Source organism: Marmota monax, unplaced genomic scaffold, assembly GCF_021218885.2.
Source record: "Marmota monax isolate L192 unplaced genomic scaffold, Marmota_monax_Labrador192_F-V1.1 WCK01_AAM20220418_F8-fsc00347, whole genome shotgun sequence".
Classification (NCBI taxonomy): Eukaryota; Metazoa; Chordata; class Mammalia; order Rodentia; family Sciuridae; genus Marmota; species Marmota monax.
Window position 1 is genome coordinate 594371 of NW_026694678.1, and position 16532 is coordinate 610902.

General features: G+C 46.9%; 1 protein-coding gene across 11 annotated transcripts in view; it reads right to left on the reverse strand.

Moving 5' to 3' along the window:
* Nucleotides 1-525: 525 nt before the first annotated feature.
* Hmbox1 (homeobox containing 1) overlaps nt 526-16532 on the reverse strand; it is a 162518-nt gene continuing 146511 nt past the window's right edge. For 2 of the 11 annotated variants that reach the window (XM_058572351.1, XM_046423338.2), the window contains 4 exons: nt 15917-16012; nt 15121-15215; nt 14804-14875; nt 526-13154 (listed from right to left, as the gene is read on the reverse strand). In XM_058572351.1, the coding sequence (XP_058428334.1) occupies nt 13017-13154; nt 14804-14875; nt 15121-15215; nt 15917-16012 (401 nt within the window). In that variant the 3' untranslated portion in view covers nt 526-13016. Of the gene's footprint in view, nt 13155-13385; nt 14876-15120; nt 15216-15916; nt 16013-16532 lie in introns of those variants that run through there. The other 9 variants (XM_046423336.2, XM_046423335.2, XM_058572352.1 and 6 more) reach the window with 9 other exon arrangements.

A 16532-nucleotide genomic window follows, 5' to 3' on the forward strand; every position in this document is an offset into this window, starting at 1 on the left:
CTCTCCTCAGAGGAAAATCAGTGGGCTCCAGAGTGTGGCATGAGTCTGCTCAGAAACTGCATGCCTAGAAAGAAAACCAAGATGGAGCGTCAGCTTTTGTTGTTTCTCCTGTTCAAGGGGAAGCCCGAGAGTGAGCTCCTTTATACAGACGAAGCTGCCAGGCACCATAAAGGCTGCTCCCAGGGCTGAGGCCCACAAAGCCAGGAGTCCCAGGAGAGACCCAGCAGGCAGGCTGAGCAGCGCTCCCTCCTTGGGGAAGGTGGTTTGGGGCAGGGGAGCTCCTGAAAGACCACACGGAGCAGGTGCCCAAGAGCACTGGTTGGAGGGTCAGGAAGTGGGAGATGGGGGGCTTTCTGAAGCTCGTAGTGCCCGGTGCTGTGAGCCTCTCCACAGGTCTCTGGGCTCCCCTATCCCTTTGAGAAAAGCAGAAAAGAGTGCCAAGAATAGGACCCTTGAACCCCTTCAGCAATGACAGGCATTCCCAAATGAGCATGTTCTGATCCAAAAAAAAAATCCCAGCCAGCCTTTGTTCAGTTATACATTTTATTCTCTAATAGGTACAATACTAAAATAAACACAAATTAAAAAAAAGTTTTATTAAAACAAAACTGTACAAAAAAGCAGTATATACTACATTTTAATTACAGAACAGTCTACTGTCCAAAAGGCACTAATCCAGAATAGGAGATACAATGAAACAGGACTCATTGGAACTATTTTAATCAATACAATAGAGCACTTGTTTCTTTGACCATTTACATCCAGAAACAAGGGCTGCTTGCTACAGTCACACACTGCCGTGAACTGAGTCCTACAGGTGAAGATGCAGCATCGCTCTCCCTAGGGACACTTCCCAGCGAGGGACTGGGGGGCTGAGGTGGGTGGGCAGCGGTGGGCACCCGGAGCTCATCTTTCGGCCTGGCCTTTGGAGGCAGGTTCTGGTCTTTACTGGTGGCCACTTTAACCCCCTCTTGTGTTTAGCACCGGCAGAGTGGGCTCTGAGATGCCCCAGGGTGTGGGCTGGAGGTCTGGTGGTGAAGTGGGGCAGCGACTGCTCTGAAGGGGAGCTGGGCGCCAGCCAGGCAGAGCCACGTGCTGCTTCCTGGGCAGATGGATGGCCCAGAAACCAGAGGTCCTGTTCCCAAGACAGAGCTCTCCCGCCTGGCTCCCCATGGGCCCAGTGCAGTCCGTTAGGGGGAGCTGACGTTTCTGTTGGGGAGTTGGTTTCTAGAAGTGGGATTTGCTTCCCAGAGGCAAGTCAGAATGCCAAGCCTGGTCTGAAGTGCGTCAGCCCTCCCCTCCCCTCCCCTCCGTGCCACCAAAGGTCCATGAGTGGCTCCGGGTTCCACCCGGGGCTTCCATGAGCCACACTCCCTGTTGGGTGGCTGTTGGCTGCAACAGCTCAAAAGCCCCAGACATCATCCTCTCGTGGACCCTGGCCCTAAGGAAGAGATGCTGCAGCTTTCCAAACAGTGTCAACACAGAAGACAAGGACAGGCATCTGATGTTAACAAAAATAAGTAACAAAGAAACAGGATTAAACCAAGTCTTTTCTCACAGCATCCTATACTACATCCTCCTTCTGCTTAGCAGAAAATTGTACGTACACAAAAATACAAATACACAATTTTGTAGAACAGTCTGATTTTAATATATTTATATATATTTATATTTATACGAGTGGCAGGTTAGTTCAGTATATAGAGCTTTTTGCACTTTTGGCTCATATGCAACAAGGCTTATAAATTCAGCTTTAGCTTTCATTCAGGTTTTATAGCTTTTGAACAATTGTTTTCACATTTAAAGCAGCATCCAATTTGCACTAGGAGTTGTGATTACAGGAAACACGGGGTCAGGGGCTATGGAGGGCGGGAGGGCAGGGAGATATACATTCCAGTGTGTGGCGTGTAAGGAGGATTCGTGTGGACAGAGCTTACCATGATGACCCTTGAGGTAGACTGAACACCATACAGCAGACTCAGACACAGGTGTGACTCGCCCTCAGGGACACATGGTGCACAAGATGGGGACAGAGATGGGGGGATCCAAAGGGAAACACAAAAAACTAAGACACAATGGCCAAGGCAGGGAGGGGCTGTGCTGCCCACTCATCTGGCAGGATCCTACACGGCCCATCTGACACCCGAAGTCTGGTGGCAGCAGAATACTTTTGGGAATCATGGCCCCTTTGGCCTGGGGCACCTGATTGGACCACAGGCATCACATCTGCAGTCCCTCTTACAAAACTTGCCATGCCAGCCAGTGCCCGGCCCACAACAGATGCTAAAACAAGCGTACTTGTCTAGAAATGACCTCACTCCTCAGCACTCTGCTCTGACTGGAGTGTTCGATCCAGTTAAGGGCGGCCAGGTCCCCTGCTGCCTGCCTCTCCTTGCGCCCCCACTCACACCACCTCTGCTCAGCAACACTGCAACTGCCAGCACTGGGCAGGACCTAAGGGAGGACGGTGCCGCTGCCCTAGCTGTGTGACTTCACTCCCAGACAGGCCTGGTCTGCACCACAGCTCGGTGGCACTCCAGTGTGACACAACCCAGACACCTGCCCTTCTCCTCCTGGCAGAACTCCTGCCCACACGCCGTGTGTGAATGCACAGAGTTCGGGTTGTTACATGGTCTGAACGAAAATGCTGGGTTATTAATGAAAATAAAGTGCCTGAGTATGGATTGTTCCGTTTTGCAAAACCTTTTCATGTACCCACAGGTCCTCGGTGTGCTGCTTGGCAATGTGATCTGAACAGAGCACAGTCACAACACATCTGTCCTACACGCACCTGGAATAAAGGCCATAGCTAGGTCACACTTACATCACTCTAAAGAAGCAAACACTCTCACACTCACTCCCAAAGCTGTGCGCTGGATCTTGCTCAACACCCTACCAGCAGCCTTTGTGAGCAGGCGCCCTGCCCCTGCGATTGGGGAGGGATGAGGCACCAGGCTCAGGCTGTGCTTGCTTCACCTCTGCCCTCCTGGATCTGGGTGCATCCTCCAACTGCTACCAGACAGATTCTGCTCTGACACTGTCCTGCTCCCCGGTCCCCATTGCTCAGTAGCCAGCGAGATGGCTAAGCAGACTCCCTAAAATTCTCTATGAACCAAGACCATAAGCACACTGACGAAAGAAACGGGGAACAGTGACGAAGCCAGCCTGCGGGCCAGGAAGAGCTCTCCCCGTTGCTTACCCTTGTGGTCGTTCTGCCTGCAGAACAGCAGGGGCAGTAGGGAGGGGCAGCCACCTGATGCCCACCCTGAGGGCCAGGTGCAGGGTGGGAAGGACAGGGCACAGGCTGACTCTCTGGCAGGTCCCAGAGGTCTGTAACTTGCTTAGGCACTTAAACATAAATAAGAATTTATCCTGGAAATACACCCAACATGCCCCTGGGAGGGAGGCGAGCCCGGGGGAAATCAGAGAAGGCTGTGGGCTCTTCGGGGCAGGCCACTGCCATGATCTTGGCACATTCTGGCAGAGAGAGCATCCTACCTTGCAGCCAGGAGGTGTGAAGAAGCCAGTGATATATGTAGGGCTCAGCGGCCTGCAGAGGCCTCTCCAGGTCCCCACTCTGCAGCCATTAAGGCAGCAGGCTGGGCTGCCACGGGCCACCCCAACGGGTTACACACAGGGTCAGCCAGAGGATACTACTAGGAAAAGACAAGGCCCCGCATGGTGGTATTTGGGCAAAACCAAAGGGTGGTAAGGAGAGGACTCGCCAGAGCTTCCAGAGTGTGGACAGCCCACTCTGCCCTCACCCTGGAACTCCGGCTTGGCCTTCCTGGTGGCCACTTCCAGAGCTGCAGGGAGGTGCTTCACTCATCCCCTGAGAGTGCACGTGGGCTACTCAGCCTGTGCTGCCCCTGGCTCTGGCCCCAACAGAGAGGACAGTGTGGCACCCGCAGAGGCTCACACTGACACAGCACTGACGTCCTTGTTTCCAATTTAACAGCTTCAGTGAACGATGAGGTGGGACAGTGACGCTCACACTTATGCTGGGCTCTTAGTTCCAATAAAGCAAAAATGGGAGAGGTTTCTGTGCTCAAAGGAAGCCACAGAACAAGACTGTTCAGACTCCACCTGTAAGTGCTGGGACACTGGCAATTCCGAGAGGGAGGAACACACCTTGAAACCACAAGTCCTAAGTCTTGCTTCTGCCCCGACCCCTGTGGGCTCCCTCCTCGCACAGCACCAAGCAGTGGTCCCTGTTCTAAATTTCCACGTCATCTGACCACCACCAGAGAAGCAAAATCTGGATCAGCACAAAAATGAAAGGCACACATACCCTTTCCCCTCCAAATTAAGGTGTTCATGGGGGATGAGGGCTGGGTAAGATAATCCCCACTGCCAGCTAACAACACAACCAGCCCTAACTAGTCACCTGGTAGACTGTCTGACCAGGACTGCCCACACCTGTGGTCCTGCTCCTGTTTTCACTCTCTTGGGCTTCAAGGATGCCTATGATGTGACACAGATCAGAAGAGAGAACGTGACAGAACTAGTACCCAGAGAACCCATCAAGTATGGGGGAAGAGCTGAAAAGGGAGAGGGCACAGAATTTTAGTTAGCTGAATTTTCAGGTCCATTTGGAGCCTGTATCTCCTCTTCAGTGTTCCTGACCAGTCACTGAGCCCCCACACGAACCCTGGCAGACAAGGCCCAAAACCCCTACCCCAAGGCAGCTCAATCTTTCCTGGATTCTGGACACTAGAGTTCCCTATTGGGCCTGAATCTGGGTTTGTCTCCATGCAGCTGCTACTTATAGGCCAGTTAAGGCTCCCAAGGAGCCAGGGAGGCACAAGGCAAGGCGGAGGCTCAGCACCACAACACCAGAGCCCAGTTCCCACACCCCGCTGCCTCCCATCACGACTACGGTGCAGAGGACGGAGGGTGAGCAAAACCATGTTTGGACACAGCAGGAACCTGGGAAGTTGCTAAGAGAGCTGAAGAGAGAGCAGCAGACACTGGAAGTGCCACTCTGCCACCACTGCTGTGCGGGGGTGGGGTGGGGCAAGGAGCACCCGCTGGCATGTGTTCTGCCCCTCCCGACAAGCTGTGGGGCCTGCTGTGACCCTGACCCAGGAGGAGGCCTCAGGGAGGGCTGTGGAGGAAGGCTGTGGGGTTGGGTCCTCTTCCTGGCTGGCTCTACGTCAAAGGGTACTCAGCTCACAGAGAAGGGGCCATGTGATAGTGTGCTACTGCACTGGACGGCCAGTGCTGTCCCAGGAGAAAAGGAAGCAGGTTGGCAGACATGACTTCAGCAGCAGGGGTGAGCAGGTCCCCCCTGCCTTGCATCCACTAGAAGCAGCACGCGCTGGAGGCCCATCTGGCTTGCAGGGTGAGGGTGTGGGCCTCCCTGAGGACCAGGGGCGGCAGTACAGATGCTTGGACCAGTGCCCAGGGAACACCATGCGTGTGTCAGGTGCTCTTCTGAGCTGAGAACTCAAAGGAACAGTAGTGTCTCCGGTACTATCAAGGTTACGGATGACAGCATCTTCCCTCTAGATTTCTTACAAAGACTATTTACTTTTGCTGTTTTCTTCCAAAAAGCTGACTTCGTATTACCTAGGTCTTCATCAGTTTGGTGAGGGGTTTTCTTGGGGGAGGGTGGGCTGCTGGTGGTACAGGAACATCTGGTGTAGGGTTGTTTGATCAGAGTAGCCTCTGGGAACATCTGAGAATGTAAGCAGGGCCACGTCTGTGTAAGTAGCACTGTCCCCAGGGCAGCACATCTGGGACTCAGATCCCTAGGCCAGCAGCTCATGTAAGGAGGTCCCATCTTCTGCTGGCTGTCTTGGTGCATGTCTCACAGATCACAGAATTAGCCCATCTGGTCAGTCCTTAGAGTCTCTAGTCCTAGGGCAGATTCCAAGTGCTAACGCAGAGTCCCCTTTCAGTAGCTTTGAAAACAAGATAAGGGATGCTCCGCTCTTTGGGGTTATAAGCCCATAATCAATTGTCCCAGAGACTGACAGATCCCAAAGACAGCAGCCTTCAGCGACTGTAGACATACGTGCGCGCGCGCGTGTGTTGGTGGTGACGGGTAAGGTGGCGTTTATAGAAGCGCTGAATAAAAATCTTTCACAGGTTCTTTTTCCTGTACTAGCCCAACTTCTATACATTTCTTAGGTATTTTGGGAAGGATAAAAGGCATAAAAACCTTCTAAACTGTGTGTCTGGGGACAGGGGAAGAGGATAGTTCTAAACAGGCAGCCACCTCTCGGCATCCTCAGGAAACGGAAGTGTAACTAATAGGTCAGCTAGGCAAGGGCTGCTTCTGAGGTGTGAGAAAGGCTTGTTTAAGGACAAACACTGAAAGAAGAAGGGAAAAAGCCATGCTGAGTTTTCTCCAGCAACTACTAACCAGTCCTGGAGTGTCCAGCCTTGGGGAGGACAGGCAAGTGGCCCCAGGCTCCCAGAGCATGACTCCTGAGCACACAGGGGATGGGTTGAGAAGGCCCGTGGTGCTGCTGGCCGCCGCGTTCCTACAGGCTCTTGATGGAATAGTGAGGTAAAGGCTCCCGCAAGCGACAAAAAACACCAAGCCAGCCAGAGAAAGGCCAGCGCGTCTTGGATCCTACCCAACATGACTGATAACTTCAGCAGGAGAAGAGCAAGGGCCACAGACAGTGTAAAGATCATGTGATGCCCCTTGGGGCAGGCGCAGCGGGGATAGAGGACAGCGGAAGGGAGAGGAGACAAGCCACTGACACAGCGGAGTCACCTAAGGTGGCACCCTCCTGGTGGCAAGTGAGGAGCTGGGGCAGACTCACGCCTCCTCCTGCCCTGGTGACTTCAGAATACTACAGGCGCCAGGTTCCATTCGTATCATCTGCTCTGGATCCTATGATCCAGGGAGGAAAATGTCATTCGTCCCCATGAAGTTCTGCTTGGTGAATAGTGACCGGTGATGGCATCAGAAATACCCGGAGGCTGTGACTGTCGCCATGTCAGGCCAGCAAGGTACCAGGAGTGAAGGCCAGCAAGTGGGTGCAGGCAGCCCCAGGCCTTCCCAGGCTGGCAGCTGGGATTCCGACTGCGCTTCCTGCCCCAGGTGAAGCGGGCTGAAAGTGGATGTGAGAGCAGTTTCAAGAACTAGAAGTCAGATGGTGGGCAACAATGGGTGGCTTCCATTTTGGAACTGAAATAACTCTAAATCTTTCTCTTCTACTTTGGGACCACATGAATACTGTGTCATTATTTTAGTTTACTGAGTTGCTGTTCCAAATGTTCTTGGGAGCATTAGTGCTAAAAAGGAACAGGGATGGAAGCTCTGCTATTTTCAATCACATAAAGGACAGAAATCCTCTTAATTATGACCATGCCAATCTACATCCTGCTAAAACAGCTAATTACATGTCAGGAGGACACTCAGTCATTCAGAACAATTGCCATTATATTTTTATATATTCATTCTATGCCACCCCCCTCAATTACCATGGTTACAATTTGAAGAGATTCAGCCAAACCTTCATTTGATCACAGCACACCAATGTGAATTTGTGAGTTAATTATGGCTGTACACAGCCAGTCTTATTTAAAAGAGAGAAAATGAAAATGGAGTCAGGGAAGCTGCCCTCCCAGGACTTCCCAAGCACATACCAAGCTGCATGTGCTCCTGCTGCCCGCTGCCAAGGCCACTGCACTGAGGTTCAGACTCTGGGCATGAGGACTGCTGCTGAGACTGGCCACAGAAAGGAGGCGTCAGCAGAGGACAGCCGCAAAGCTTCCTCTGCTGACGTGTCCTGCTGTTGTTGGGGCTGATGGGTGTGGGATGCGCGCGATAAACTGCCAGATTGCAGAAAGGCCAGTCAGGTTTCACCCCAATGAGATCAGCTAGAGTTAGTTCTGCCCAAATTAAAGAATAATAGAATGGATTTAGAAAATTCTCAATTTACAAACTTCCAGCTTTTGAAGGTACCTAGATAGGAACGAAGTCGCACTCCTGAGAGGCGAGTCAAACATCAGTCCTGTAGGAGGCAAGGACAGGGCTTCTCACTTTCAGTTTGTAGAGAAAGGACACTGACAATGGCCTTTCTGAATATACCCTGTGTGTGCAGAGGAGTTTGAGTCAATAGGAAACTGGTATGTTGGTGTGCTGCATCTCAACAGGCTTCGCTGCTGCTGCTGTATGTTAGTTCTCTTGAGAGCGAGAAGGAGATCTCTCTTCTTAAGTGATAGGCATCTTTGAAACCAAAAGTGGATAATGAAGAAAACCACAGAACAGAAAAAGAAAGGGCCTCTGCTCTGACAGCACGCTATCATGAAATCCTCAGAAATAAGCTGGCCATTCACAGTTCCTTCCCAGGAAATCTTCCACTCCCATCAGGGTACACACTACTTTCAGGCTACGTTAAGCCAGACACTATGGAAATGAAGAAACAGTAAGTGAAGAAACAGTTTTCAGGGCACGAGCTAAGTTTGCCAAAACCAATATGGCTGACGAGTGATCCTGAGTAAACATCCTTGCTATTTAAAGAGCACACAGAAAAAGGAATGCTGTACACACGAAACACCCACTCCTGCCCTAGACCTCCCGCCCCACTCCCACTCCCCTGAAGACACCACCAGCAGAGCTGGTCAATGCGCCCAACTTTTACTTGGGAAAACTTGACAAATAAATCTGGCTCAGTAAAGCTATAAATGGATATGGCTGGTCTTGATGCAGCCCCAATGAATACAGTAGTCAAACATCACTAAAAATCACAACAAAAGGAAAGAAATCTACCACCACTCTGGCTTAGGATTTTGATCACAAAGATTAACATGAAACCAACACAAAACGTAGGAGAGGTCATAACTATTAAATGTGGAGAACTACTGAACACAAGATCATCAACCACAAGGAAAATTATTGCCTAAGAATCTGTTGAGACTCACTGGGAAAAAAATACTCTGGTTGTTCTCTGAACAAAAGATAAAAGGCAATTTTAAGAGGCAGAGCCATAAGCTAAAAGGGAAGACTACTTCAAATCCTCCTTAGGATCAAAGGGAAAAAGGGCTTCAAGTTCACATTTCTAGGACAGGATGGGCAGTTGTTTGGGGAACAGAACTCAATTCCACTGTTGTGGGCAGACATCATGAAGCTGGCCATCACAGGAGGGGTCTGTGTTCAGAGATGGGTGAACCACCCACTTTGCCTGTGGCCAGAGGATTAACAGTTCTAGTAAAGTCAACTCAAGATGAGGGCACCATGGTAGAACACTTAGAAAAATGGAAGAGGAGCTATTCAGAGACAGGAAGTGGCAGATTATTGACTGAGAGTCTATTATACTTGGTGCCTGATGATTGGTATCCAAGAGGCAAGTTTTTAAAATCAAGATTCCCTAAAGACAAAGGCCAAACAGGTAGAATTCAAACAACTTCAGTGACTTCTTCATGTGTTATCCCCTTAGAGGTAAAAATATATCCAGACATCTGGACCTAAAATGGGTATTGTTGAATCATAAATCTTTCAGGAACTGGAGGACTGGATTTGTGTAACTCAGTATTAATGATCATCCTCTTTCAAGTCTTCAAGTCTTTTTGTGGGGTTACTTCTACTGAGTTGGGGTGAAAGGTACTTTAAACTAGGCTCCTTGCTTGTCTGTCCCAGGTGTCCTTTTCCTGTGATGGGGCACTTAAAGGACAAAAATTGGGAAGAAATTTGTTTTATGGGGTACTTCTACATTATATGTTATGCTGAAAGAAACTGTCTACTTAGTGTTGAATGGTGCTAGAAAGCCTAGGTAAGAGTGTTGTTTCCTGTGTCCCCTTGCCTGCTTCCATCTGCTAGTAAGGTTATCCACAGGCAGATGGTCCATCTTGAAAAGTCCCCATGTACAGTGTTTCAGGAAGGAAGGGAAGTCTACCCATCTGACTACAGTCATCCGATTAAAGTATCTAAAAAATAACTAAGGACAAACCACATGAATACTTGGCTGGCAGGTCACCTCACACCTCACTGTTAAGAGTCTTCCTCAACCAGGAAGAATAGTCCCTGAAAGAGCCCTCTGGGGCCTGGAGAAATACAGACGGAGATGAAAGCAGGGGCAGAGACACCGAAAAGTGTGAGTTTGAAGAGCCTGGCTCCTTTCCCTTTAGAGCACTGTAGGGTTTCTATTTTAATACCACATCTAAAACCTGAAAAAAACTTAAGAAAATATTTCCCATCCAAAGATACTAAAAATCAAACAGTGGCAGCTCTATTTGCCATTATAAGAACTAAAGGTGGTCTGGACAAGATATAGCCAAAGTGAACCTGGAGACAAACAGAAATCCGATGGTATATTTCAATCTTAACCCCAAAGAAGGAACTTTTTCTTCTTGGTGAAAAGCAAAAGTCCTAGATAAGGCATGGGCTATGCAGCAGGCAGCCCTCCCCAGCCTTCCTCCACAGCCCCACCCCCAGGGTGCCTGCCACCTCACTGTCACCACACTCCAAGACAGGGTCCGCATTGCCTACACACTGCCAGCTCCACCATATTCTCCGACATTTCTTTGCTTCCTTTAAGGCCTTGAAACAATGAAGCATTCTAGCTCTTTCTATGGCAATCACGGAATTTCTTTAGACTGCAGCTGTCTTAGCAGTTTGGGTCTGTTCCTTTAAAAAGCAAGAACAGATGACACAGGAATCCCATCGTAAAGAAGCCATCAATTACAATAATCTCCCCACAATAAATCATGGAAGTAGCTTGTCAGAGAATACATTTCTTTCTCCCCTTGTTCTTTCTGACTCAACTGAGAATAAGCCAAAAAAAAAAAAAAAATCCACCAAAAAGGAAAGATACAACATATTTCTTCTAAAAAGGAAATAAAGCCAACAAAATCTCCCAACTGAAATAAGTCAAATAAACCAAGAAAGAATATGACTAGGTGTGTGGTGGTGGTGGGCTCATTCCTGAGAATAATTAATGCTACTCTTGAATTTGTTGGTTCAAGTAACACAGTAAGACAGAGAAGACTGCTCAGTTTTACTTAAATTCTTGGAAGCTGGGAGAAAAAGTGCATACATTTTCCCTACGGGCAGGACCAGGCCCTACTGCAGATCTTTAAAGTCACAGACTAGGTAGATGGCATTCTAATGCCCTCGCAGACTTCTTCATACTTATATATAAGCAGGATTTACGGCTAAGGGGAGGACCTGTCAGTGTATGTCTTAAGTGGACTGAGACCAGCTAACAACTGGCAGATATTCAAAATCCCACAAATGAGAGGGGGAAAACAAGGACAAAGTCAGGAATCTTTCTTCTCTCTCACTTCGAATACATTTGGTGAGGGAGGAGGGAGAAGGGGAAATGGCACCTTCCTTCCATCTTAGAAACTGTTTCTAGGTAATGGTAGAGATACAAGCCTTGCTCAACGCCAGCCCACACTCCCCTTTAAACAAGGCTTTGTTAGACATATGAAGGAGACGGAATGAGGCAGAAAACACACAGCCATTGTGCCTCTTTCAGACACACCCCTACCCTGCCACTGAAGGCTCTTTCTTCTCACCCATAGTGACAGTGTGTCATTTAATCGCGATGCCAGGAGATCACTTTCATACAAGGCCAGCAGATGTAATTTTCTTTGATGCATGAATAGTTCATCATTTTGCTACTGGATGACAAGGTGATCACAGGGTGACTTTAAACGCAAGTTCACTGTTTGGTATTTTGAGTTCTCAAAATGAAAAAAGATTTATCAAATATAAATATCTTTAAAAAGTAACAAAAGTGCTACATATGTGATCAAGGAAAAAAATTCCATTAGTTACTGCTGCTTAAAGTAGATTAAACTTTACAAATATTACCACATCCATTATCAATATGGCTTCCAATTATTAAATAAATTGCCTGTAGCAATATAGCTTTTCATACCTCTACAAGGACAGAGTAAAGAGAACAACAAAGCAGTTACATCCCATTGTATCTTGCACACTCACAATGTAAATGGTAAATGTCCCCTGCTTTTTTTGCTCTATTTGGGCAAGTTTTTGCATCTGTGATAGTCAGCACAATCCCCTACAAAGTCCTCTACTGACTCAGATTGAGGGGCTTCAGTTAATGGATACAAAGATTACGTTCTTTCACTCATCTTTGACCTTAGCTCTATCTGTGAAAGACTTTTTTTGGTAGCAGGGAAAGGGGACACCAATAGGAGGAAAGCAACTTCCACGATAACCTCCAAGACTTTTCCAGGCAGGCACCAAGAACTGTGCTGCGGAATGTACAGTGGTTCAGAGAGCTGGACTTAACATCCATCGGACATTCGGCTCATACTGCTTTCAAGCTGGGTTTTGTTTTTTTGTAATTTTTTTGTCTTTTTGTTTTGTTTTAAATCATGGTCCCAAAGGCAGAAGGCAGTATTTTATCTACTAAGTCACACAGCTTGTGAGAGGAAAGGATGTCTGTGTCAGGCATGTTAACATCAACCAAAATCTGAGATCGAGTTTTCCATTGACATTCTTAGCACAGCACCCAAAGAAGTATAGGCTAGCCACAGTGTGACTATAATGAGGCACGGCTTATTGCAGCTGATATCAGTGATTCTCACACTGAGGTGGGGTTCTAGTGTTCCTTTCACTCTGTGCATACTCCCCAAATGGTGTCTGTCAATCCTGTGCCACTACCTCAGCTTGCATTCTATCAATCTTGGGGAAGGAAAAGGGGGTACAGACTAGTGTTACATGAATCTAAAGGTACCCAAGATTTTACACACAGCCTAATATTTGAAAACTGAGGGCTATCTAAATACCTGGAAGCACTTTTGTGGAATGCTAAGACGGAGCAGCAAGATTTTCTAGCCTCAGGGGCTGGGAGAGGGAGTTTGGTTGGTTGGTTGGTTATTATTTACTGGGAATTAATACTGAGAGAGTATATGCAAAGGCTGAGGGCACCATGCCATCTTCACAGAACAAGACCCTAACGGCTACCTGACATACAAGAAACTGCAAGTTATACTGTAAGAACACATGTTAAGGACTGAGGAAAGTCTGCTAAGGTGCTACGTCTAAACTAAGTTAACTTGTCATGTTTAACCCTCCCTGATTAGTCATCATCCAGGGCCTCTGTCTTGATTTCGTTGGCTCCTTGTCGGGCCAATGCCAAGATAGTATGGTTCACTGCTGCCATTTCCACAGCTAATGAGATGGGGTCTTGGTGATCACTATGGCTCGTGCTGTCATCCTAGATGTGCAGAAATAAGAAATGAATGTTATCAGTTGACTGGTGCTGTGCTCTAGCTCACAGAGAAGCATGCAGGGGCTGGGGAAGCAGAACACTTGTGGAGGACATGGTTGGGAAGCATCTCATGTCAGAGTAGAGGTGAACTGTATTTAAGTAGACACTGAATGGATATAGGTTCAGAGACTTCCAGTTGACATTTTTATGACTCATCCAATAAAAATAACTAAAAGGTTTTGTTCTCACTCAATTTTATTCATTCTATCAAAAAAATGGTTAGTAGTGATCAAACCTGGACTGATTGATTAAAAACCCAACAATTTGGATCTGTATGCAACAAATATAGCACTAGTCATTGAAGGACACACTAGTGAGTTTTTAAATTCCTGATTGCTACTCTCATAGATTATTAGAATCCATGTAAACAAGACTTAAAATGACAGGCACCAACATCCTATAGATAAAAGAAGGAAAATCTCAAGATACAACAGGACAAAAGTGCCGTGGCCTGAACTGGCCCAGGGAGAAAGGTGTGGTGTCTCCTGCTGAAAGTAGCTGTGGAAAGGGAGTGGGTATCTAACTTAGAGTGAGTTGAAGCTCTTCTCCCTTGAAGCACAACACTTAAACAGTAAAGCTGTGAAGAAAACTGGTGCAGCAAGGTGCATGTCAGGCACTGAAAACAATGTCACAAGGAGGATGTTTCTCACCCTCACATCTTCGGGGAACTCTGTATCACAGAGCTTTGGAAGGGTAAACCCATTGGGAAAAAAGCATGGGATGTGCTGCCCTCAGGGCATCTGCAAAAAAAGATGGAAATGATCCCTCTCTATTGGTCTACTGAAAAATAACAGGAACGTTTCTAACTAGAAAGACTTAGAGAACATTCTTCTGAATAACAGGTGGGGCTATGACTTGGAGTCCTTAAAAGGCAACCCTGAGATGTGTGGTGTTACTGTTTCACTCTCATTTCACATATTAGTCTTCAGGATTAAGGCAGGGGTCCACGGAAAACAGCACGCACTCTTGAGTACCTTGTGGGCTTGAGCTGGTAAGCAGAGTCAGTAAACGAGCCAGGAGAAGGAAGAACACAATGGACTGCTTACTAAAGGGCTGAGGGGCAGGGAAAACTGCCATAGGAAAGAGCAAAAGTTTTCTTGCTGGGTTAGTAGAAGGGAAGGGACCATATGTTCTCGACATTTTCAAAATGGAAATGAAACTTAAGTCCTATTAAAAATTTTTGATGAAATCTGTCAACACATAGGTGTGGGGGGGGACTCCCACAGTCTTAGTTACTGAATTACTCCATGCAGTGGCTACAATTAAATACACGTTTCCCCAAGCAATGCAGAATAAACCACACTGGTGAGTTCCCATACATGTGAGATGAAAAGACATGCAGATGGTGCACTTATGAGAGGATGCGTGTGTTACTGTGCCAGAGAGACTGTGGAAAAACAGCTCCTCTGGCATGAGGGCTCCAACAGCAATGGGGCTGGAGTGGTGGGGCCTTCCATTGCGCCCTGCGTCGGTACATGTTTAGGCATGGGTCACACAGCTGCCCAGTTGCCCCTAGTACTTCTCAAAAACACTGAGTGTGTGTGGTGAATGGTGTAACTTGCTTGTTTGGATCAGATCCTCCTCTCTTCTTCTACCTTCTCTGCTTCTCTGCCTCCCTCTGAACTTCTTCCCTCCTCCTCCTCCCCATTGCGTACTTGCCAAGTATCCTGTTGTATGACAATAAATCCATGTGGGTGAATAGCGATTTCTCACAAATTCAACAGGACAACTGAATCTTACCACATTCCTTTCAAATTACATGAAATTCTAACTAGACACGTGAGCAGAATGGAGGGACACTGACTGCTTCCCCTCCCCCGCCCCACACCACCACACCCCAGGATCTAAGTTGTCCTCACACTGTCCCACTGCTCACTAACCAGGAACCTTGGCTCAGGTGCCAGCTGCTCACCTGCTCGGAGTAGTCATTCCCGTCAACATCATCACTGTTGGAATGGCCTCCTGGACTCTGTACATCTATCCCATGGCTCTCCAGGATTGCTGCTTCTTCGAAAAAAGCAAATAGATCCCTAAATTATCTGCTGCCTTATCACAGTGGTTGAAACACAATTAATTTTCATGTTGAGGAAATTGGAATATCATTAAACGAGAGCCTACAATTCATCAACATTTTGTTTCTTTTGAACTACAAGTGGGTGGAAGCCAACAGCATGCAGCTCAGGGAGATGCACATTTGCCATCCTATTGTCCCTGCCACTAGCATGTCATGTGGTCCACCCTGATTATTAAAACTTGTTAACTGGTCTTGAGGTCCTACAGAACATCACAGAGTTGGGATGATGAACAGGAAGTGTATGTCTAAACGAAATACAATTCTAGAAGTACAAAACCAATCTCCTACCCCAATCTCATCAATTAAAAAAAATTATTTTTCTTATTTTGGTTACAGCTTTGATCGGGGAAAGAAATGCTTTATTTCTTCCTTTTTCACTTTAGCTCAGGGGCAGGGTGCTTGCCTAGCATGTATAAGGCCCTGGGTTCAATCCTTAGCATCACATAAAAATAAACAAAATAAAGGCATGCTGTCCATCTAAAACTACAATAAATAAATAAATAAATATACACTGAGAAAAAACAGGTGATTTTTATTAGGATCATTTAGACCTGCAGTTAATGAACGGAAGTCACTCTTAAACACAATGTTTGTAACTTCCTCATGAGAGAAAGCAGTCTCTCTGATACATTACCGATATTGGCTCTCCTCTTGATTTCCTTCCGTCTGTTAGCAAACCAATTATATACTTTCAGGGAGGTAACTCGTTCCAGATCGGACAATTTTTTGCCTGTGAATGCATGCAATAAAATTCAGATAATCTATATCTTGGACCCAAGAATGAACTAGTTTTAAGGGATAATACTTTTCTTCTTTAAAAGTTGCTTTTGATTCCATTTATTGTCAAAATAACAGCAGGGAGAATCTTTTTTTTTTTAGCATGACCTAGTACCATGTTTTCACTCAAATTATTATGAAATGAATAAAGACACACATGAGTACATAACTAGCAACTAATAATACAATGTGCTTCTTTATATAATATGCTTTGATTCATAAGGGCAAACATAATAGTAAATAATTCCACAAAGTCAGTATGCTAGGGTGCTAGATTCAAAGTTCTTATGATAGTATTGTGGAGGCTTCATTTAATTAGCATCATTCCAGGGAATGTTGTTATTATTTATCAAGTATCCAAACAATCGAAATTTACTTACATCTATAAGGCCTTCATTATTAACTATTTTCTTCCTGTCTTAAGACCAGGAATATGACACATGCTTCCTTGAAGGCTAAAGGCCACTGTGACC